This window comes from Neoarius graeffei, chromosome 10 (assembly GCF_027579695.1).
Source record: "Neoarius graeffei isolate fNeoGra1 chromosome 10, fNeoGra1.pri, whole genome shotgun sequence".
NCBI classification, from domain to species: Eukaryota; Metazoa; Chordata; class Actinopteri; order Siluriformes; family Ariidae; genus Neoarius; species Neoarius graeffei.
The window spans coordinates 76,327,929-76,353,377 of NC_083578.1; the positions used below are offsets into that span (position 1 = coordinate 76,327,929).

At 44.1% G+C, this 25,449-nt stretch overlaps 1 protein-coding gene across 2 annotated transcripts in view; it reads left to right on the forward strand.

Annotated features, from left to right (window-relative positions):
• The window catches only part of ift81 (intraflagellar transport 81 homolog), a 69,012-nt gene that overhangs the window by 23,609 nt on the left and 19,954 nt on the right, over window positions 1-25,449 (forward strand). For both annotated transcript variants that reach the window (XM_060932335.1, XM_060932336.1), the window contains exon 11: window positions 14,180-14,329. In XM_060932335.1, the coding sequence (XP_060788318.1) occupies window positions 14,180-14,329 (150 nt within the window). The remainder of the gene's footprint in view (window positions 1-14,179; window positions 14,330-25,449) is intronic.

Consider the following 25,449-nt stretch of genomic DNA (forward strand, 5'->3'; position numbering starts at 1 on the left):
TGGATAGAATAAGATGTGAAGTTAATATTGAAATTTGAATTTTTGTAGTGTCAGGAGTCTGGGATTATAAGGGCCCGTTTACACGAGGACGCTGTCGGGTAAAAACGACTAAATATTTTATCAGAAGTGCCTTTCGTTTACACGAGGACGGCGTTTCCGAGGCTGAAAAACGGATAAAATTGAAAACGCCTTCCAGAGTGGATAAGTTAAAAACAGCCCCCGTTGCATATCCGTCTAAACTACCCAATACGCGAAACTCAGCTCGGATCTGCTCACGTCGGGTACGCATTTACATCATACATATGTCATATACTGCACATGCCAGCCCGGGAAGTAAGAAAGTAAGTAAAAAAGTAAGAGCATGTCTGATTACATCGATCCAACGGACCTTCAAGCTGCTCTGTGTTTTAATGCAGTAGATGTGTTTTCCTGCTCACCCGCCCGGCTAGAGCTCCTCAGTTTGGTGTCGCCAAGTTACACACGCATGCACGCGCACGCCGCCTATTCAAGCCGCTCGTGAAACCATAAACCCGAGACTGAAAACAAAACTAGCAGCCGAACGGGTTTATTTTGCTGAGATGGACACTGCCTTTTCTCTTCTTCACCGAAACAAGAGTGAGTGTTACTTAATAAAGGCAGATTAAAAGAGTTTCGGTTTGCTCCTGCTCCTCCCTCGAGCACTACAGTACCTCAGCCGGACCGGTGTTCTGTAAAGTTATCCTAGCAAGTTCTCATACAGACCGTTTTATTATTCAAAACAAGTCATTACAAATTATTTGACTCGGCCAAAGACTCGACCAATACGCACAAAACATAAAAATCGGCAAATGCATGAAATTCTCACCGATTTTCTATCAGCCCAGCTGATCGGTGGGACAAAACTACTGTTGAATTTTCCTACCCTCCTGGATTTCGCGCATGCTTGGTAGGATAACTTGACAGAACAGCGGCGCAGATGTGCAGATCAGACAAGACAGAAGACGTTGCGCATGCGTGCAGACATAGCGGAGACATTTATGCATCACCGTATAGACGCAGATTTCCTCCTTGAAAACGGTCGTGTAGACGCGGAAAAAAGTGAGAACGAAAACGGACTTTTGCATTTTTGTTTTATACCGTCCCCGTGTAAAGTGGGCCTAAATTTAAAAAAAAAAGTGTGCTGAATGCTGAAAAAAATGCCATAATGTCTAGAATGAATAACTGGGTAAAATTTAATCTGGACTGGACTACATTTATTCTAAATGTTTATTTGTTACTTGGTAGAATAATGTTACTGGTTTCACATTGCTCTTGTGTGTAGTCTGTTCTGTCTGCTTTAAATTTAAAATTTAGCCTTCTTTGTCTCAGTAAACTAATACAAGTCTGTACTGTATGTTCCTGATAAGGAATCTGCACATCATCCTGAATAGCATCGTGGTGTTAATGTTCCTGTCTCTGCTCTTTGTCTGTATCCGCTCACAGTGTTGGTCGGTCAGTCGGTTGGTCTGTCTGTCTGTCTGGGTGGTTGGTTGAATCCAGTTTGCCCTTATGCTGTGAGATGAGAGGCAGAGGAGATAGAGAGGCACGGAGGCTAAAATAGCCCCCACCGTCTTTCCATTTGCTTCAGTCCTATCATCGCAGTTTGATAAGGGTCGCTTCTTCATGTGGCTCTTCCAACTGTGAATGTCTGCAACAATACACCAGCCATGGATAATGAAACAAGATAGTAAGAAACGGGGAGGTACATTAGTTAGGAAGGAAGGAAGGAAGAAAGAAAGAAAGAAAGAAAGAAAGAAAGAAAGAAAGAAAGAAAGGAGTAAACTGCTGCAGAAAGAGAAAATTGAAAAAAGAAATCCTGTGTTTTTAGCTGTAGAATTCTGAATGGTTTTGGCTCGTCACAAAGAAGTGCTTTATATCCCCCCAAAAAAATGCAACTTTTGAATAATAAGCCCAAAATGGAGTGCAAAGCAATGCACATGTCAATGAAAAATGGTGTGTGTGTGTGTGTGTGTGTGTGTGTGGAGAATGGTTAAGACAGAGCTCTGGGATGGATTATGCCCTTGTATGGTCACACAATGGCACTGCACTGATTTAAAAATGGAGAGAGAGGGGCACAAGGGGTTCATAGCTGCGGTAACAAAACCGACATTTAATAGATCCGTGTAAATAGAGCAAGCCTTTCAAACAGCAGCTGGTCCATATCCTAAAATCAGTGTGTGTGTGGGTGCTCTGCACTCTCCAGTCCGCCTTTTTTTTTTTTTTTTAAATTCACATACTAGTAATAAGTTGAGAAGAGATAAGGAGCTTTGCTTTGACTTTTAAGCTTGGATTTTCATTTCCTCAGCTAAAAAAAAAGACCTTTAAAAAAAGGAGGGGTGGTAATCTGTATAACCTACAGTTAATGCATTACTTTAAATAAAAAAAAATATACATTTGATGTTATTTCAAAGCATAGCAGATAGTTTGTTTTATACATTGCCATCAAAGGTTAATATTTTACCACAATGCAAGCACTTTTAGTGCTACAGGCAAAACAAAAAGATGTCTCTATCCCCTGTCAATCACAGTGACACTAGCTAATTGCAGCCATCTGTGAGCTTACGTACGAGGAAGAGGGCAGATAGCGTTTTCCGTATAGTGTTTTGCGTTGCCCTGTGACACAGCATGAGCAGTTCTTTGAAAAAGTTCGGTCATCTGATTGGGGAGAGCTGGACGGTGGGTGGGGATTGGCAGATTATAAGAATGGGATGGGTAGGCCTGACTCATTTTTAATTGTTTCTACTACTGAAAGATGAGAAAGAAAGCAAAGCAATAAAACTCCGTTTGCAAAAAAAAAAAAGTCGGGATGCTGTGTAAAATATAAATAAAAATAGAATGTGATGATTTGCAAATCATGGTAACCCTATATTTCATTGAAAATAGTACAATGACCGCATATGTTGAAACTGAGAAATTTTATTGTTGTTTGAAAAATATTTAATGCCAGTAAGATGTTTCAAAAACATTGGGACGGGGGCAGCAAAAGACTGGAAAAGTTGTGTAATCTTAAAAAAAAAAAAAAAACACCTGGTTGAACATCTCACAACTAATTGGGTTAATTGGCAACAGGTCAGTAACATGATTGGGTAAAAAGAGCATCCCAGAAAGGCAAGATAGGGAGGGGTTCATCGCTCTGTGTGGGCAAACAGTGCAACAATTTAAGAATAATGTTCCTCAATGTAAAACTGCAAATAATTTGTGGATCACATCGTCTATGGTTCCGACAACACAGCCCTTCAGCATCAGGAAGTCGTTGGTCACCTCACCATAGTGGACAAATCCACCCAGTGGGTTGATGCTCTTGTTGGACAGATCATAATAGGTAGAGGCATTGTTCTTGATCAACTTGCCATCCCTGTTGTAGTAGCCCTGTCCAATCTTGTGGTCCGGGCAGCACGGTGGTGTAGTGGTTAGCGCTGTCGCCTCACAGCAAGAAGGTCCGGGTTCGAGCCCTGTGGCCGGCGAGGGCCTTTCTGTGTGGAGTTTGCGTGTTCTCCCTGTGTCCGCGTGGGTTTCCTCCGGGTGCTCCGGTTTCCCCCACAGTCCAAAGACATGCAGGTTAGGTTAACTGGTGACTCTAAATTGACCGTAGGTGTGAATGTGAGTGTGAATGGTTGTCTGTGTCAGCCCTGTGATGACCCGGCGACTTGTCCAGGGTGTACCCCGCCTTTTGCCCGTAGTCAGCTGGGATAGGCTCCAGCTTGCCTGTGACCCTGTAGAACAGGATAAAGCGGCTAGAGATCATGAGATCATCTATGGTACATAGTATCATTAAAAGGTTCAGAGAATCTGGAGAAATCTCTGTATGCAAGAGACAAGGCTGAAAACTGACATTAGATGCCTGTGATCTTCAGGCCATCAGGCGACACTGCATTAAAAGCAGTGGAAATCACTGTATGGGCTCAGGAACACTTCAGAAATCCATAGTCTGTGAAAACAGTTCATTACTGCATCCACAAATGCAAGTTAAAACCAGATATAACCAATATCCAGAAAGACCACCACTTTCTCTGGGCCTGAGCTCTTTTATGATGGACTAAGGCGAAGTGGAAAATTGTCCCGAGGTCTGATGAATCAAAATTAGAAATTCTTTTTAGAAATCATGGACACCATGTCCTCCAGGCTAAAGGGGGGGGGAGAAAGACCATCCGGCTTATCAATGCACAGTTCAAAAGCCAGCATCTGTGATGGTACAAAGGTGCATTAGTGCACATGACATGGATAGCTTGTACATCTGGGAAGGCATCATTAATGCTGAATGATATATACACGTTTCAGAGCAATATGCTGCCATCCAGACGACATCTTTTTCAGGGAAGGCCTTCAGGCTTTCGTCTAAACGGGGGAACAGGGGCGCTGCGCCCTCTTACTCTCGGCGTGCGCCCCCTTACCGACGCCGTGAAAACATCCCAGCAACACTACGTGACAATGTGTCTGATCATCAAATACGTTATAATTGCTCCAAAAATATTCCAATCATAGTAGATACACCGCCAGACGGTGCAAAAACAATCCGAATTGGCGTTTTCCAGACTGAGGCGCCATGTTGTTTAGTTGTTTACTTGTCGCGGCTGCTCTCGCGAGATTTGACATGGGTTGCATACAAGGTCAGCTGACTTGTAGAGCGAGATTTCTCGAGACTGAATGACCTTTCACCCACCGGCATGGGAGCTTTTGACAGAAGTAGTTCGCGAGTTGTTTTTGTTGACACTTGGGCATTTAAAGATGTCATCCCGTGGCACGAAGCGGAAGAAAGCCAAAGACTGTCCGGGGCAGAAGAAGATTACTTCTTTCTTTTTCAATGTTGACAGACAATTTGTTACAATTTCCCTCTCAGATAGCCTCAGAATGTCCCATTGGAGCATTTTTCAAAGGCTTTGCACGGCGGGGGGGGGACAACCGGCACCATCCCCCCCTCCCCCCGCTTCGCTCCCTCGCCATGGTGAGCGCCCTCATACTAAATTTTTAGAAAAAACCCTGGCCTTGATTATCTCAGCAAGACAAGACCAAACCGCAACCCCTGCCACAAATTTTTTGAAATGTTACTGGCATCAAATTAAAAAAGCATATACTTTTCAAAGATTTGATAGGTTGTCTTTGTACTATTTTCAATGAAATATAGGTTTTCCATGATTTACAAATCATCACTTTTTGTTTTTATTTATATTTTACACAGTGTCCTGCTTTTTTTTTGGAAACAGGGTTGTATTTTACGTACTTTTCATACTTGTATGAGTTTAACCAGATGCTAAAATATATAATCCTGAAACATTTCACTGATCTTTGCTAACTGCTAACAGATTTGAATTGCTGATTCAGTTATAATAGTATCTTGGAAGTATAACAGGGGCATGTTCATCTGTTTCTTCTGTGTTTCTTACATCAGGGCTAAAAAAGTAACCTCCAGTCGATAGCTTCTCTTTGTCTAGTTCATGTAAATGCAACGTAAATTGCTACCAATGATTTATTTGCCCCTAATGCCTCTGCATTTTTTTCCGTTTCACTGTGACGATTACCAACGCATGTGGTGGCTAATTTAGCCGCTGTCACTTGACGGCCATTTGTAACGAGAGAAAACAAGGGAACACTACCCAGTGCAATTGTTGCTGATAATCCCCTCCAACCTTGTCTGCCCTTGATGTCCTGAAATACACAAAGGGTAAACTCTGACACACAAGCTCCACATTCCCTGAGTGACACACGACACACTGATTTCTGAGGTTGCTTTCTACATTTATAACTGCTGGCTGGAGTGACAACAGGGCGGTCCAAGCAATGTCCTTTTGCAGGAACTGCCAGATGACGATAACGCTTTACACCCCTGGCCACATGCCTACAGGCTCAGTTTAATTTTGTTACGAACTGAGGAGACGTCCCTGAGGGGCACCACTCCACTGCCAGATTCTTCTACAAAAAAAAAACCCAACAACCTGATTTAATTCATGCAGTATTTTGAAATATCCATTCTAATTATGTTGTGTGTTCTGAGTATTGCTAAGAAAGAAAACATAGCATGTAAAAATATATTTTTTTTTAATTTATGTATATAAGAAATTTATTTTGCTTATATCACATCGATTTGCCAATGATTTGGAATAATGAATGACACATCATGCTTTTTAACCATTTATAGTTACATTTAATGTTGTGGAACGTCCTTAAAACAAGTTAAAGTTCAAAGGTATAGAGAAGAAATGCATCTTGTCATGATACAGAGCAAGCAGAAAGTCCTCTGTCTTGAAAACTTTGTTCCCTGGTAGAAACCTTACTGACTGTTACAAAGCGCTGACACTGGAGGCGCCATCCATAAATGTTATATAGATGGTGCCTCCGGGGCGGCACGGTGGTGTAGTGGTTAGCGCTGTCGCCTCACAGCAAGAAGGTCCTGGGTTCGAGCCCCGGGGCCAGCGAGGGCCTTTCTGTGTGGAGTTTGCATGTTCTCCCCGTGTCCGCGTGGGTTTCCTCCGGGTGCTCCGGTTTCCCCCACAGTCCAAAGACATGCAGGTTAGGTTAACTGGTGACTCTAAATTGACCGTAGGTGTGAATGTGAGTGTGAATGGTTGTCTGTGTCTATGTGTCAGCCCTGTGATGACCTGGCGACTTGTCCAGGGTGTACCCCGCCTTTCGCCCGTAGTCAGCTGGGATAGGCTCCAGCTTGCCTGCGACCCTGTAGAAGGATAAAGCGGCTAGAGATAATGAGATGAGATGGTGCCTCCAGTGTCAAAGCAACTTGTTTGGTTGAATAACGAGATGTTTGTGTATCCGTTAATTATATATACTTATTGACTCAGTGGGAGGGCCAGACGGGAAAATATTTGGCTTGAGGTCAAAACGTACAAATGACCAAGAGCCAAATATTTTCCCGTCCGGCCCAACCTAAGTCAGTCACTAAGCATTTTATCATACGACCTTTTTAATTAGCATACACAATGGAAAACAATGAACAACGGTGTGCGAAAAACAAACCAATTTTTATTTGCTTGACAGCAAGCCATTTATATACTGGCTCACCTTTCAGGCCTTTCAATTACATAATTTGGGCTACACCCTGTATTTCTGAATTTGGGCTTTTTCCGTCGTGATGCAGGGTAATTTGGGCTTTTCTGCACACGCAAAGTGCTGTTTTCCCAGCGCTCTCTGTTTAAACCTGCTGCTTTTTTAGGTACAAAGTTAGGAATAAACAAAGAAATCTATAAATTTTTACCTTTATTGTAAAATGTCTACAGCATTAATCTGTCTTGATGTACATGTACATGACAAAAGTAATTAGAATACAGTTAGTATTTAAAAGATGTGTCGGGGCCTGAGGAGAGCCTGGAGGAAAGGAGCCTGTGAATGAAAAAGCAAGTTCTGCACGTTGCCATCAAAGAGACAAACCTGTAGCAGACCTGTGACACAAAAGGTTTTTCAGTCACATCACAAGAATTGGCAGTGCAATTCACAGTATGTAGTCTGGGAAAAGATCTTAGTTTAAATGAAAGGCCAGTGTCTAAGACTATCATCAACAAGAGGACCAAGCTCGAAGTCACTGATTCCACCCACACTTACACAACTGTGTGTATTTAAGATGCAAGCTGTATCTTAAATACACACAGTTGTGTCCTGAATAGTTCTCTTTTATTCAGTCTTTTACCTGATTTAAATCATATGACACTAGGTATCAGAGATATTGCAGTTGAGGTCAGATGACATGGGATATAGGGTTATTTTAGAATAGAATGCCTTTATTGTCACTATATACATGTACAATGAGATTAAAGCATCTCCAATAACAGTGCAAACAGCGTGTAGAGAGGGAGAGAGAGAGGTAAGGTGCACAGACTTGAGGTACACTTGTGTTCAAAATAATAGCAGTCCAACACGACTAACCAGATCAATCACTGTTTTTGGTGGAAATTATATTACTACATGGCAAATAATTTACCAGTAGGTGTAGTAGAGTCATAGAAAACCAACAGACCCAACATTCATGATATGCATGCTCCCGAGTCTGTGTAATCGAATAATTAAGTGAAAGGGACGTGTTCAAAATAATAGCAGTGTGGAGTTTAATTAGTGAGATAATTCATTTTGTGAAAAAACAGATGTCAGTCAGGTGGCCCTAATTTAAGGATGAAGCCAGCACATGTTGTACATCCATTTCTCTCTGAAAACCTGAGAAACATGGGTCGTTCCAGACATTGTTCAGAAGAACAGCGTGCTTTGATTAAAACGTTGATTGGAAAGGTAAAACGTATACTGTAAAGAAGTGCAGAAAATGATGGGCTGCTCAGCTAAAATGATCTCCAGTGCTTTAAAATGGACAGCAAAGCCAGAGAGACGTGGAAGACAACAGAAGACTACCATTCGAATGGATCGAAGAATAGCCAGAATGGCAAAGACTCAGCCAATGATCAGCTCCAGGGTGATGAAAGACGGTCTGAAGTTACCTGTGAGTACTGTGACAATTAGAAGATTCCTGTGTGAAGCTAATCTATCGGCAAGAAGCTCCCGCAAAGTTCCACTGTTAAAAAAAAGACGTGCTGAAGAGGATACAATTTGCCAAAGAACACATCGACTGGCCTAAAGAGAAATGGAAAAACATTTTGTGGACTGATGAAAGTAAAATTGTTCTTTTTGGGTCCAAGAGCCGCAGACAGTTTTTCAGACGACCCCCAAACACTGAATTCAAGCCACAGTACACTCTGAAGACAGTGAAGCATGGTGGTGCAAGCATCATGATATGGGAATGTTTCTCTTACTGTGGTGTTGGGCCCATTTATCGCATACCAGGGATCATGGATCAGTTTGCATATATCAAAATACTTGAGGAGGTCATGTTGCCTTATGCTGAAGAGGAAATGCCCTTGAAATGGATGTTTCAACAAGACAACGACCCCAAACACACCAGTAAGCGAGCAGCATCAGGGGTCAAGACTAACAAAATGAAAGTTATGGAGTGGCCAGCCCAATCCCCGGACCTTAATCCGATAGAAAACTTGTGGGGTGACATCAAAAATGCTGTTTCTGAGGCAAAACCAAGAAATGCAGAGGAATTGTGGAATGTTGTCAAATCATCCTGGGCTGGAATACTTGTTCACAGGTGCCAGAAGTTCTCAGAAACCGTGGTTATACAACTAAATATTAGTTTAGTGATTCACAGGAATACTAAATCCTTAAGATTTTTTCAGTTTATACAGTAAATATTTGGAGTTTGTAATGAAAAATGCAGACACTGCTATTTTTTTGAACAGCCCAATGTTCATTTTTCTTCATTTTCTGTAAAGTAATTAAAATATTGATACATTTTTCTTCATGTTTTGATGTAGAATATAATGTGCATTGTTCCCAATGCATGGAAATAAAAACTATTATAAGGATTTTGAGCTTTACTCACGTTTTTAAACACACTGCTATTATTTTGAATACAACTGTATATGTGCTGTGTGTAAGATGCACAGTCCTGAGGTGCATGTGTTGTGTGTAAGGTGCACAGTCCTGAGGTGCATGTGTTGCATTTCATATTTTGGAGTGTGGTATTGCACATTATAAAAAGTATTGTATAGAGAGTCACCTTATAAAGTACTGCACATTTATAAATTAGTTAAATAGTAAAATAAAATAGACTATAAAGTCAGAGCATATCTGAGTTCAGGGCGGTTATGGCTTTTGGAAAGAAGCTGTTTTTTAATCGATTTGTCTTTGCCCTGATGCACCTGTAGCGCCTCTCTGAGGGCAACAGGTCGAACAGATCAAAGCCAGGGTGGGAGCGGTCCTTGATAATATTCTTAGCTCTGCTAAGGCAGCGGGAGGTGTAAATGTCCATCGGGGGGGGGGAGAAGGCAGCCAGTGATCCTCTGTGCTACCTTTACTACCCTCTGGAGCCTCTCCCTGTCTACAGCAGTGCAGCTGCCGTACCATACTGTAATACAGTATGTCAGTATGCTCTCGATGGATGAGCATTTTCAGGTTTTTAAATGATACAGGAATTATTAGGAGAATTTAGCATAGTAGTAGTAGTAGTAGTAAATGTTCTAATTCACACTCCAGTCCAGAAGGTGGCGGTAATGCACCTTAAAGCTGTTTGCCAACCGCCATAAAACAATATAAAAGAAGAAGAAAGACGCTTTACCTAATGTGGAAATCCCACTCTGGTCATTGGTACGCTTGTCTCGCTCCTCCACGAAATCATGGCGTGCCGATCGCCGTTGATGGAGAATTCATGCCCTGTGCAAGGCTTACGGCTAGTTCGACGAACCCAGAACAACATGGGAATGGTGCGGATTTCACGTCAATTACGAGAAATACATGCTAATTCTTGCTAATTTCAGTGTTTTTTAAAGAAGAAAGTCAAGACATTTGGTTTTATGCAGCCAAGTTTATTGAATCAACAATTTTTTATTTTTTTTACTTTTGGTAGCATATTTTGGACGCCTGACCTTAATTTGGGCGCCTACGACGTTATCCGTCGCAGGTTTCATGTAACTGAAAGGCCTGCTTTGCACAAGTGATCCGTAGGTGCTAAAGAAGGCAACCGGACTTGCTTGAAATCCTTGAAGATGTTTCACCTCTCATCCGAAAGGCTTCTTCAGTTCTGTCTGACTAGTGGGGAGTTCCAGGTATTTATCCTCTCATGGACCAAAAGCAAACTTAAGGAGTGTCGTTGAGGTCACATGGGTTGTTGACCCTCTCGTACCCCTTTTCCACCAAATCAGTTCCAGGGCTGGTTCGGAGCCGGTGCTGGTTCACAACTCGTTCAACTTGCGAGCCAGCTGAGAACCAGTTTGCTTTTCCATCGCTCACGGTGCTAAGCGGAGCCACGTCATTACGTCGCTGTATACGTCATTACGTTGCTGTATACGTCAGTTACGTCGCTGTATACGGAAGTTACGGCGCTACGTTTACATAAACCTTGGCGCGAATATCAAAGCAAAAACAACACGGAAGAAGCAGCAGCAACAAGAAGAAGAACAACAATAATAATAATAATGGATGACTTCGCGTTTGTACAGCTGCTGCTTCTCGTTGCTTAAAAATGGCGACCTTTCACGGTCTTGTTATTGTTGTTGGTCTTAACAACACCCCCACACCCCCACCACCCCCGCTGACGTAAGCGGTTCTTTCCTCTGGCCCAGCAGAGAGTTGGCGCTAGCCTGGAACCAGTTTTTCTGGCCCCAGAGCCAGTTCTTTGTCAGTGGAAACAGAAAACCCGGTTCCAAACTAAGCACTGGCCCCGAACCAGCCCTGGAACTGCTTTGGTGGAAAAGGGGCATCAGTCATCCTGTAGGTGTTAGGATCACTGGAGGCTGGGTGTGAACAGTGTTAGCAGCCTAGAGGGTCATTGGCTGTCTCTGCCATCATGTGAGTCATTGAAGTCAGCTGAGTCTTGGTGTGGATGTGTATTCAGTTTTCTGGGAAGTGTGCCGAGGACTGCATTCACTACGTTTACATGCACATAGAGAGAATCGAATTTCTGCCGTTGCTCGACTGAAATCGAAGTTCAAAATGCCATGTATACACCTTAATTCGGCTGAAATTGAACCGAACTTGATTTCTCGGAATCGAGCTACACGACCTAGTTTATGCGATTTCTGCCGAGCTACTTTGTGCATGTATACCCTATCGAGCTACTTGTCGAGCTACTTCCGGAAGTGACGAGTGACGAGACCACAAGCGGGAAACACAACAGCCTCGGTCGGCATGACAACGAATCATGACAACGGCATGAATCTTTTCTTTTTGTGGCATTGTTTGCACTGTTAAAATTTAGCTCACTTACTGTATCACCAAATACATCTGTACAGCTGTTGCATAGCTGTGAATTGTGTACATAAACAAGTCATTGTATTTGTGTGTGTGTTTATATGTCCAACATCTGAAGAATGTCAATAAAAACAAAACAATTGAACTTTTTGTGTGTTTATTAAGACATAAGTTAAATTGTAAGCAAAAAAAAAATATTTTTTTGTAAGCAAAAAATGGACTTTAGAAAAATATTATTGTGCAAAATAAGTTGTCTTACGGCGGCACGGTGGTGTAGTGGTTAGCGCTGTCGCCTCACAGCAAGAAGGTCCTGGGTTCGAGCCCCGGGGCCGGCGAGGGCCTTTCTGTGTGGAGTTTGCATGTTCTCCCCGTGTCCGCGTGGGTTTCCTCCGGGTGCTCCGGTTTCCCCCACAGTCCAAAGACATGCAGGTTAGGTTAACTGGTGACTCTAAATTGAGCGTAGGTGTGAATGTGAGTGTGAATGGTTGTCTGTATCTATGTGTCAGCCCTGTGATGACCTGGCGACTTGTCCAGGGTGTACCCCGCCTTTCGCCCGTAGTCAGCTGGGATAGGCTCCAGCTTGCCTGCGACCCTGTAGAAGGATAAAGCGGCTAGAGATGATGAGATGAGATGAGAAGTTGTCTTACAAAACAGTGGTCTGCGCCGGACAGTTTGTAGCCATAGTCTAAAAAAAAAAAAAAAGCCTAACAGCTTGAGCACGGAACTGCTAGTGTTGCCACATTGGGGGTTTTAAGTGCATTTTAGCGGATTTTAACATGTTTTGGGCTGGAAAACGTCAGCAGTATCTGGCAACACTATAAGCTCTTCTTCATGACGACAACCGGAAGTGTACCAACACGATGGGGCGTGTAGCGCCACGTGTGGCTCGGGTGCACAATGCACCTTGCACAATAGCCCGATTTCACTTGTGCATGTAGGATTGGATTTCTCTGGCACCCCTGCTGGGACCCTTTGCTCGATTACCGACAGCAGCTCGATTTGGACGTGCATGTAAACGTACTGATTGTTGGTGGCTGATAAGTGGTGTCTCAGACCACCTCCTCTGTTCAGTGATGGTCATTCCAGGTTGACGAAGATGGCTTCTTTTACTCCTCTTTCAAACCAACGTTCTTCTCTGGCTAAAATGCATACATTGCGGTCCTGAAGCAAGTGTCCTTTGTTATTGAGATGAAGATGGACTGCAGGGTCCTGGCCTGAGGAACTGGCACCTACAGGATGACTAAGAGGGTCAACGACCCATGTGATCTCAACGATTCTCCTTAGGGTTGCTTTTGGTCTACTAGAGGATAAATACCTGAAACTCGCCACTAGTCAGACAGAACTGAAGAAGCCTTTCAGATGAGAAGTGAAACGTCTTCAAGAATTTCAAGCAAGTCCAGTTGTCTTCTTTAGCGCGCACGGTTTACGATGACCTGATGACTGAGAACCTTCACAGACTTTGTACAAGTTTGAAATAACAGTTTGAAGTCTATAAAATACAACTGACTTTACTGTCCTATTGAAATGAAAACGATTTAAGATAGCATCATTAGTAAAAGTCAGTTCAAACTCGGGTCAGCTCATGGAGACATTATCAATACAAGCTTATTAAGTCTACACAAAAGAACTTTGATTTGAAAACGAAAGAATCGAGTCAGCAGTCAAGTCATCAGGTCTGTGTCTGATAAATTATCTGGATAATAAAATTCACTTTCACTGTGCTCAGTTGTGTCGCTCATTTTTCAAAGTAACAAGTCAGAGCAAAATGAAAATAGTGGAAACGAGGGAAACGGGTCCGGGGCCGCATACGGCTTTTCCGGAACGGATTCAACAATCCGTATCTGCCCAGTCATGTGACTTTTCCCAATGGTTTTATTAAGAGCACATGCACGGATCCATACGGGGCATATGATAATTGGCCTTGGATTACACAAATGCTTGTAAATAAGTTGTTACTATAGAACCTATGGCGTATTAGAACAATTGTTTTAATATAAACCTATCAACGAAAAGGAATCAACATTTTCTGGCCAATCAGATTTAAAAATTCAACAATGCTGTGGTATATGTTTTGTTTAATCTCAAGATAGAGAATGAGCGATTAATCCTACATTCATGCCGCATCTTGATGACTTGTAGGTCGACAGCTAGTCACGTCTGCGTGAATGCTGTATCGAACACCCTCAGATAGGAGCCTGTGTGTATGCGAGCCTGGTGTTTATTCCTGTTGGAATGTTCCTCCTGGCTCCCTGCTCACGATTGTTATAGCACAGCACTTTTACATGCTCTGATATGACATGGTGGAGTTTATTTGTCAATGATTGATTTATTTTTCCACATGCTTTCCAAATCCAAACTTGATCATGACTGTCCCTCATGGTATTTGATTTATCGGTTGTTTTCTCTGTGTTGTTTACAGTTTAAGAGGTACGTCGCCAAGATGCGTGGCAAGAACATCGCATATAAGAAGAAGCGTCAGGAGATGGCGGAGGTGAAGGCTGAGTTTGGTGTTCTGCAGAGGACAGAGGAGGTCCTTCGCCAGCGCCACACTGCTGCACAACAGCATCTGGTATCCAAATGGCCCGCCCCGTTGCCATGTGTTCTTCCCTTACATCTTCACATTCTGCCTGTTAACTCGCATGGTTTGGTTCTATTTTGGACTGAAATCACCTCGATGTACATATTTTTGCACCACTTTTCCACACACTTTTCATACACGCTTTTACACTAACCTTTTCTTTATTCCTATCGCTTCCTTTTCCTCTTTTTTCCTTCTATTCTGCATATTTACATATTCATTTATGCAAAGTTTGTAATTTTATTCTGTTTCTTCCAAGTAGTTGAGAATTTTAATCTTGTCTTAGAGCTGAGAGGCTGAAGGTTAAAAGAAAGTCGTTCCCACATTTTCCTTCATGTTTCATGTAGGATAATCCAAGAGAATACATTTTAAGGCATTTTCTTATACTGAAAAAGAAAGGGAAATGTGTTTCTTTGAAACTCCCTTAAAACTGAAGTCTAAGGGCAGGTATTGGGAAATCAGTAAGCTTTTATAAACATTTTATTTCTGTAGTACACTTTCATGAAATCCATCCTAAGTCAACTGCAGTCCTAAAGTTAGGAAGTTAACTGTAGTCCTCAGCCATAAAAGCATTACTGTAAGCCATCTTCCAAGTGCGACTTTTGACTGTCCGTATGGGGCGGTCCTCCGCAGGAGCAACATGATGAGACTCCAGCCAGACATAGGGCATCAGGATGGATCAGGCAGGTCCGAGGAGCAGAAGAGGTCAGCATCTCAGTTAGGATCGACATGTAACTCAGAGGGACAGGTGGGGGTGGGGGGGGAGCACACGTGCGAGAGAGAGAGAAAATACAGGTTGTTAGGTATGTCCAATGTCACCTAATGAGTCAGAACAGTATGCATTTTGTACTGAGTGCAAGCAGGGACTCCAGCAAAACTAACTATGACAGCATAACTAAAAGGGAGAGCCAGAAGATAACACAAGCATGAGGGAGCCCTGGGACATAAAGCAGCCAGCACCTACCCCGTCCACAAACCTGAGTGAGCAAGTGAGTGGGGGGCTGACAGCATCCATTTATCCCAGTTTACCAAAACACTGTATGCCTGAGGGCCCTCCAGATCTACTCCTTTACCGAATAAAACTATTAACAAAAGGCTTGACTAAACAGATATGTTTTCAGCCTAGACTTAAACACTGAGACTGTGTCTGGGTCCTGAACACTACTTGGAAGGCTGTTCCATAACTGTGGGGCTTTGTAAGAAAAGGCTCTGCCCCCTGATGTAGCCTTCACTATACAAGGTACCAGCAGATAGCCTGCACCTTTTGATCCAAGTAGGCGTCGCGGATCATAAAGGACCAGAAGTTCGCTCAGATACTGTGGCGCGAGATCATTCAGTGCTTTAAAGGTCAATAGTAGTATTTTGTAATCAATATGAAATTTGTCAGTAAGTTGTCTCTCTTTGTCTTCGCTCCACTGGCATTGAGACGAAGACTGGCATCTTTGTTGAAAATTTCAGAAGCTCTCAAGTGATCATGTGATTCGCTGCTAGCACTCTGATTGGACGATCTTAAAAATTTGTCCAAAACGATGAAAATAATTCAGATTAAAAATTATATTGCTCCATCTCAGTGGGAACGTGTCAAAGTGCAATTGCCCGGCAACATTGCCCAAAACATTGCCTCGTGTATCATCACCTTCATCTCATCTCATTGTCTCTAGCCGCTTTATCCTGTTCTACAGGGTCGCAGGCAAGCTGGAGCCTATCCCAGCTGACTACGGGCGAAAGGCGGGGTACACCCTGGACAAATCGCCAGGTCATCACAGGGCTGACACATAGACACAGACAACCATTCACACTCTCATTCACACCTACGGTCAATTTAGAGTCACCAGTTAACCTAACCTGCATGTCTTTGGACTGTGGGGGAAACCGGAGCACCCGGAGGAAACCCACGCGGACACGGGGAGAACACGCAAACTCCGCACAGAAAGGCCCTCGCCGGCCACGGGGCTCGAACCCGGATCTTCTTGCTGTGAGGCGACAGCGCTAACCACTACACCACCGTGCTGCCTATCATCACCTTTAAAGGATCAATTTGAATTTGCCTTAGACAGTCATATATTTTAATCAATTGTCAAGTAAGTAGCAAAACGTGACAGGATGTTCCATTATAGGAAAGTAATCAACACTGCAGTGGTGTGATAGTCCAAGAAAACAATGGTAATTATTTTACCACCCTGAAGTTTATTATTTTTCTATAACAGCATTCTCTGTCATGTTTTATTCATCTTGTACCACAACAATTTGACAATACTTAGCCAACACCAACCTTGGTTGATCATGTCTTTCTCATGCTGAAATAGATTTAGGCCTCAATTCCAGTGAAGGGAAATGATGCTACATAATGCTCCAGCATACAAAGACATCCCAGACAAATGTGTGCTTTGTGGCAACAGTTCAGGGACGGACCACATATGGGTGTGATAGTCAGGTGTCCACATACTATTTGCCATATACTGTAACACTTAGCAGCTGTAGGGCAAAAAAAGAGTGCTTGGCTTGCGCCTCTTGCCGTATCACACCCGCCTGGCATGCATTATTTTTTTTTTTTTAAATCACAGCATGGTCTGGGGTGTGTTATTATAGTGCTTGTAAGGTACTATATTGTCATTCCTTACATACTGTCCATGATACTGTGACATCAGTTCTTTAAGGACCCAACAGCTCTGGGATTCAAACTCATGACCTGTTAGTCAATAGAAAAGAATCCACTGAGCTACCACACCAGCCTAATAATCCCCAGCACACTCTGATAAATGATAGTCTATATTTTGCTTATTTCAGCTATATTTTATTTCACTATGTTCAGCACATCATGATGGTTTCGTCTGTCCAGTCCAGTGTTCTGTCCCTGACCCTGTCCCACTCAAGCATCCATCCCCATTCAGATTTCACTGCGTTCACATGAAGTTACAGCACCTTCCTGGAAATGACTTCACACCTTTGAACCCTCCCAGCCGCGGACCTGCTGATAGCCCTTTTGACGCAGGAGGTCTGAGCCCAAGCTATTTGTGAGAGCAGCATTTGCTCTCTGGCTACGTGCGATACTGTTCTTAGGCGAGTGGGAGAGTTTTGTGGTGGGTTGTATGAGCCTAGGCCTCCCCCTTCCTGGCAGCTGTCCTTCTGTTCCTCCCTCTCTCTCTTTCTCTCTCTCTCTCTCTCTCTCTCTCTCTCTCTCTCTCTCTGGCCAACTATCAATATGATCAGTGCACACACGATCTTCCACTTCGTGTATGAAGATATTGTTGGTGGGCCATGTATGACAGTGTCACTAAGTCATTCACACCCGTGTACACACCATACTGATACAAAATCATAACAAAGAGACACTACTGTGCTGTGTTTGCTTAGTAGCTGCTGAGAGCTTCAGGCAGTGTGTATGTAGAACATACTGACTATATCTAGGCTCTCATGAGGAGGTGCACTGATGGCTATATATCACAAAAGTTCCCAAGATCTCTGACCTTAATGAACCTTTTGGTCACCTTCCAATTCCCATCCACCTCTCCCACTGGAGAGCGAGCTGAAGCTGGCTGCAACAATTCCTGATGTGAGTGGAGCACAGAAGCACGGCAGGCGAGAGTTGATGTTTACACAAAACACTTTATTGAGCTTCAGCTTGCTTTTCAGCTTTCTTCACTCACTCACTCACTCACTCACTCACTCACTCACTCACTCACACATGCGTTGTGGTCAGGGAGAGAGCTCCTTTTCTCTGCTCTCTCTCTCCTTTTATGTTCCATCCCTGTAACAAACATACACACACACTAATTGACAGCAGGTGAAATGACTTAGCCACTTACCTTCACCAACCCCGCCCTCCATTCACAGACTGCTGCTTGGCCACGCCCCCGCTGCCACATACCCCCACCGCCCAATTCAGGCCGGGGAGCCATCCGGCCTGAAGCTGACTCCCCCCCGACGGGACAGGAAGTCCGCCACCACCATCTGCGCCCCCGGCCTGTGGAGCACCTCAAACTTAAATGGCTGGAGGGCGAGATACCAACAGGTGATCCGTGCATTGGCATCCTTCATGCGGTGGAGCCACTGGAGAGGCACGTGGTCCGAACAGAGAGTGAAAGGGCACCCCAGCAGGTAGCATCAGAGGGCGAGGACCACTCACTTGATGGCGAGACACTCCTTCTCGATTATGCTGTACTTGCTCTCGCGCATCGACAGTTTCCAGCTGATGTACAGCACGGGGCACTCCTCACCCTCCACCTCCTGGGACAAAACGGCTCCCAGCCCTCTGTCCGATGCATCAGTCTGCAAAATAAAGTGGAGAGAGAAGTCAGGGGAGTGTAAAAGTGGCCCCCCACACAGTGCAGCTTTTACCTCAGTGAAGGCCTTTTGGCACTGCTCCGTCCACTGGACCGGATCTGGAGCCCCCTTTCTAGTGAGATCGGTTAGCGGGCTGGTGACGTCCGAATAGTTAGGTAGAAACCTACGATAATAGCCAGCCAGCCCCAAGAACTGTCTCACCTCCTTTTTGGTCTTGGGCCTCGGGCAGGCCGCAATTGCTGTGGTATGGCCCAAGTGGAACCCCAGATATCGTACTTCCACCCGCCCAATCGCACACTTTTTCGGGTTAGCTGTGAGGCCCGCTCGCCTCAGCGACTTTAGAATGGCTCTTAGGTGTTCCAAGTGCCGCGGCCAATGATGACTGTAAATTATGATGTCATCTAGATAGGTGGCCGCGTAGGCAGCGTGAGGGTGGAGGACCCTGTCCATAAGCCGCTGGAACATAGCGGGCACCCCAAGCAACCCAAAAGGGAGCATGACAAATTGGTGTAAACCAAACGGCGTGGAAAAGGTAATTCTCTCTCAGGATAGAGGAGTCAAGGGGATCTGCCAATATCCCTTTGTTAGATCCAGTGTCGAATAAAAGTGAGCAGTGCCTAACCGATCAAGCAACTCATCAATGCGAGGCATTGGGTATGCGTCAAATTTAGACACCGCGTTGACCTTTCTATAGTCCACACAGAACCAGACCGACCCGTCGGTCTTGGGAACCAGGACCACTGGGCTGCTCCAGTCACTGTGGGACTCCTCGATTATGCCCATTTCGAGCATGGCCTTGAGTTCGTCCCGAACCACCTTTTTCTTTTGTTCGGGCAATCGGTAAGGGCGGCTACGCACTACCACCCCCGGGGGCGTTTCGATGTGGTGTTCTATGAGGTGGGTACAACCAGGAAAGGGCGAGAACATATCGGAAAATTCCTTCTGCAACTTGGCTACCTCCGTAAGTTGGGCCAGTGAGAGGTGGTCTCCACAAGGGACCAGAGTGGTCTGAGACATTATCTTTTTTACCTCCAGCCCCAGCTCCGCCTTCTCTGGGACTACCAACGCCACAGGGACCCCCTCATTCCAGCGTTTTAAAAGGTTGAGGTGGTAGATTTGCAGTGCCCCACCCCTATCTGTTCACTTCACCTCATAGTCGATGTCCCCGACTCGCCATGTGACCTCGAAGGGCCCTTGCCACTTGGTGACTAATTTAGAACTCGATGTGGGCAATAATATGAGGACTTTGTCTCCCAGCTTGAGCTCTCTAAGGCGCATGCCCCTGTCATACAGCTGGCTTTGACGTTCTTGTGCCTGCCGCAAATTCTCCTGGGTTAGGTGCGTGAGGGTGTGGAGTTTTGCACGCAGGTCAAGAACCTACTGGATTTCATTTTTACTAGGTGAAGGTCCCGCCTCCCAATTTTCCCGTAGCATGTCCAGCATGCCACGTGGTTTATGCCCATATAATAATTAAAAGGGAGAAAACCCCATGGAGGCTTGCAGGACCTCTTGTACTGCGAATAACAGGGGCTCGAGTCACTTATCCCAATTACGCGCATCTTCACTTACGAATTTCCAGATTATGTTTTTGAGTGTTTGGTTAAATTGCTCTACTAAGCCATCTGTTTGTGGATGATAGACACTGGTGCGGATAGACTTAATCCCCAGTAACCCATACAGTTTGCGCAGTGTGTGTGACATAAACGAGGTGCCTTGGTCTGTCAGGATTTCTTTCAGAATCCCGACCCGGGAGATAAAGCGGAAGAGCACTTCCGCAATACTGCGTGCTGAGATATCGTGGAGGGGCACTGCTTCCGGATATCGCGTTGCATAGTCCACTAGAACTAAAATAAAGTGATATCCCCGTGCTGGCCGATCTAATGGCCCGACGAGATCCATCCCAATTCGCTCAAACGGGGTCTCGGTGGCCGCGGGATTTACTAATTGGCATTCACGGCATGCCACACACCACCGATGGACATCCCCGCGAATCCCTGGCCAATAGAACCGGGCCATTATTCGGGCTAGTGTTTTATCTTGCCCCAAGTGTCCAGCCATGGGATTAAAGTGAGCCGCATGGAATACGAGTTCCCTGTGGCTCTTTGGGATTAACAACTGGGTTGTTCATTCATGAGTTTGAGTCTCCTGCATCACTCGGTACAATCTATCTTTAATAATAGCAAAATAGGGGAAGGTTGGTGCCGCACTTGGCTGAAGAGTTTGACCATCGATTACTCCCACTTGGTCAAATGCATGCCGCAGAGTCTTATCTCGCGACTGCTCTAACGAGAAATCCCCAAGGGAATCCCCGAGAGAGGGAGGAGGAGCAAGCTGCTCCTCACTCTGATGCAGTGTTGATGTAGATGGCTCTGTGACCGCTTCTCCAGTCAATGGCACACCGGGATCTTCCCGTGATCTACTAGTGCAGGACCCACTATGTGTTAAATATTCCATTAGGTTTTTAAACCCCGGCCAATCAGTACCCAAAATCAATGAGTGGGTGAGACAAGGACTAACCACCGCCTTTATTCTATGCATTTGGCCCCGGAATAGAATATGGACAGACACTAGAGGGTAATGGTGAACATCCCCATGCACACACAACACTTTCACCGCTTGTGCTCCCTCCAATGCCTCACCTTGCACCAGGCGTTGGTGAATTAAGGTCTGATTACAACCGGAATCCACCAAAGCGTGATATGTATCCCCTTGAATACTCACCGGTATGCGATACATTCCGCTCCAATCAGGGTTGGTTTCTGGCACATTGGGGATCCGGATTACAGCACCCACCTCCCTTGCAGAGCTCGAACTCTGGGGATGCTCCAATTCTCCGCCGCGCCAGCACACCAGCCCAGGCTTTCCCTCTGCACTGATGTTATGGGTGTCACTCACCTGAGGGGGAGACAACACAGAAGAGGGAGATGGGAGGACATCATGGGCGCAATGGGCTGGCTGGGGAGGAGCCAGCCGCTGCCTCCGTGGCAGGGGAACAGGGTGGAGAGGGGGACAAGAAATAGGGGAGGAAGAGAGAAGAGAAGTGAGAGGAGACGCCTCGTCTGCCTGGCGTTGGAGCCGCCTCCAGATGGTCCTCCGCCAGCTCGATGGCTCGTTCCAGCGATGCCGGGCGGTGACACTGGACTGATTCCGCCATTCCTTCCGGAAGTCGAGAGATAAACTGTTCCAGTGCCACCAGATCGATGATCTCATCGGCATCGCGGTCTTCCGAATCAGCCACCACCGGCAGGCGTCCCGGAGTTGCTGGCCGAATGCAAACGGCCAGCCAACCTCCTCCAGTGCCAGCGTCCAGAAACGCTGGCGATGTTGCTCCGGGGAGCGGCCGAGCCGCTGCAGGAGGGCCTTCCTCAGGTCAGCATAGACCAGTCGGCTGTCAGCAGCGAGCTGCTGCTCTGCGAGTTGCACCTCGCCAGTCAGGAGCGGGAGCAGGCACGCCGCTCCAGCGGCCACCCCCACGCCTCGGCGGCTTGCTCGAAGAGAGCGAGGAACGCTTCCAGATCGTCCTGCGGTCCCATCTTCGTGAGGGTAGCGGCAGCGGTGGCCGACGGCCCTGCTGACGCAAGCAGGTGCTGGAACGCCTGGCGATCTTCCTGCTGGGCCAGCATCAAGGCTTCGAAGTATTGCTCCTGTTCCTCTCGGAGGGTGATCAGCGCTTGATGCTGGTTCTGCTGGGTGGTAGCGAGGGCAAGGATGAGCTCTTCGAATGGGGAGGACTCCATAGGGTGGTTCCCTTCTGTGCTCCCAGGTTTCAGCACCACTGTAACAGTTCCTGATGTGGGTGAATCACAGAAGGGTCATTCCATGCCAAATCAACAAATATCTGACAAATTTATGCTCGACCATCTCAGATTTCAATGACATTTGGAGGGCTCAGAGATACTATTAAAAGAAGTTAATCCCCAAAACTTGAGCTTCCTATCACCAATAGTTTCAGAGATACAGGCATTTGAATTTTTCGATTTTTTTGTTTTTTGCTCAAAACATACATATTTCAAAGTGCAATATAATCTTTATTATGCAAGATAGAAACCTAAAATTTTGCACAGAGAGACTCAATGTCTTGTACTACAAGCTTCAACTTAGAATTTCAATGGTCATTGTATATTAGATGGTGATTTTAACAAGGAAATTAAAAAGACAAATTTGCATTTTTTGCATTTTTAACTCATTCTGGAAGCTTGCCTGTGGCAGTAATGCTTAAACTAAGAATGTTATTCAAATCTACACAGAAATATCTACCAATTTCAGTTTTACCAAGTCTCCATTATTCCTAGTTTGTCTGTAATAGGGTTTTGAAATTCGCTGATTTCTAAAACATGCCATTTTCAGTAGCAAGAAATCCAATGTGGGATAGCAGTTAGGAACTTGTAAATTTTTTTCAGTAATCCCCAAGACCCATATTTTATATTTCCAAATTTTTGTTCTGTGTCTCTCAAGTATTTTTAAACTACAGGGGTTTAAAAAAATCCATTTTCACCAAATTCGAATTTTTGATATATTTTCATATAACTGATATTTGAGGGTTAATAAATGCTTCAGTAAGGCTCAAGTAGGTTAGGAGACATGTTTCTTCCTCAATTTTAAATAAAATGTCAATTAATGCTCAGTATTAATTATTTGTAAATTGATTTTAATCTAAGACTGTGTAACATTAGCAATCAATGACCAGCTATTGTGTACCAGTCAACAGCCAGCCTTATCAATATCAACACAGCACAATAGGTGACCTTTGATACCAGAACAGGTGGCTCATATCTTATAGTTTTAGAGTCTGTAAACTGCATACTTGTTCAGATAACATTATATTGCTTGGATTATATTAAATACATTGTAATACAGAGCACTGAGAAAATTTACCAATGTTATTAACTGAATGTGTATCTTTGCAAGGATTGGATATTTTGAATAGTTGACTAGGGAATTTAATTGTAGTTGCTTTCAATTTGAGATCAGTATAAATGAGTTTGTTCTTAGACATCTAGAAATGGCTGAACTTCCTCCCTGTTCTATAGGAATTGGACTAAAGAAAGATTCTGACTGCCATAAACTAACATACAACAGAAATTGTAAGTTAAATACACTCTCTCAGTATAGTTTGGAGCAAATTTCATTAATTAATAAAATTTCATTTTAGAACGTAAAGTTTCTTCTACTCGTTGCAGCTTTGCTTTGCCATATGCAGCTTTCTGTTTGTGGCTATACTTGGCAATTTTCAGTGGAGAGCAACCAATTGACAAGGCTTTTGTCAAGTGATTCAGCTACCTCACCAGTGTATGTTGGATCTTACTTAGAAACTTTAATGTCCTTAAAAAGGCAATTTGTCTTACAGCACAACACAAGACGAGACATCAGCCACCATCATATCAAACATCCCAACACAAACACACATAAAACACAACAAAAACACACCACGTCCATTGCACCAGCTAAAAAAACAAAACAAAACAGTAATAAATAAAATAATTTATACAATAAAAAGATGTGACAGTTATCTTGTAATGTTAGGTGTGTGTTTCCCACATCTTATTCAATTGTGTAATTGCCATAGGAATGAATGAATGAATTCTTTGCTCTATTAGTTCTGATGTTGGGGTATCTATATCTGCGACCAGAAGGAAGTGTCTGGAACTTCACTGAGAGTGGGTGGGTAATGTCAGTACAAATTTTGTCTGCTTTCTGGGTCAGCCTGGACAGGTAGACATGATAAAGATCAGTCTGCTGACACCCAATTATTTTCCCACTTGTTTTAACAATTTTTCCCAGCTTACTTTTGTGTGTCACCTTAGAATGTCCATACCAGCATACAATGCCATAACAAAGAATACTTTCAATAAAACTTATAAAACAAAGTCATAATTGTGTTATCTACATTAAACAATTTAATCTTCCTGAGGAAATATAAACGTTGTTGGCCCTTTTTAAAAATCGCATCTACAAATCTATCCCACGATAATTTGTTATCTATAATAAGGCCAAGATATTTATATTCTGTCACCACTTCAATCTCCTCTCCTCCAATAAGTGAGGGGGGAGCTGGCAAGGATTTTTGCCTGAAATCAAAAACCATCTCTTTCGTCTTGAATATGTTGAGGTGCAGGTTAGAGACTTTACACCAATCAACAAATTCATCCAACACTGGACCATGTTTGACTTCATCATGATTCAGTAAGCTAACCAGGGCAGTATCATCGGCATATTTAATTATATGACGATCAGAATAGCTACTACGACAGCTGTCTGTATATAAAATAAAAAGCAAGGGTGATAAGACACTCCCTTGTGGAGTGCCAATAGATGTAAAACGCACATCCGACAAGATGTTTCCTACCTTCACCTGCTGTGCTCTGCCCTGTAAAAAGTCCAAAATCCATGCAATTAATTTAAAATCAAAACAGAAGTCTTGTCTCAGTCTTTCAGCCAAGATGTGTGGGTGTATTGTATTAAAAGCTGACGTAAAATCCGCAAATATGACACGAGCATGTGTCTTGAAGCCTTCCAGGTGCATGTACAAATAATCCAATAGTGTGACAATGGCATCATCTGTTCCTCTACCGGGCCTATAGGCAAATTGTAATGGATCAAGGGCCTGCTTGCATGAGTTAATAATGTGAGTTTTGACAATCCTCTCAAATGATTTGACTACGAGAGAGGTGAGGGAAATGGGTCTATAGTCCTTGTAAACTGTGGGTGGTAGAAATGGGCAACTGGACTTGCTTGAAGATTCTTGAAAACGTTTCACCTCTCGTCCAAAAGGCTTCCTCAGTTCTGTCTGACTAATAGGGAGTATCAGATATTTATCCTCTCCTGGA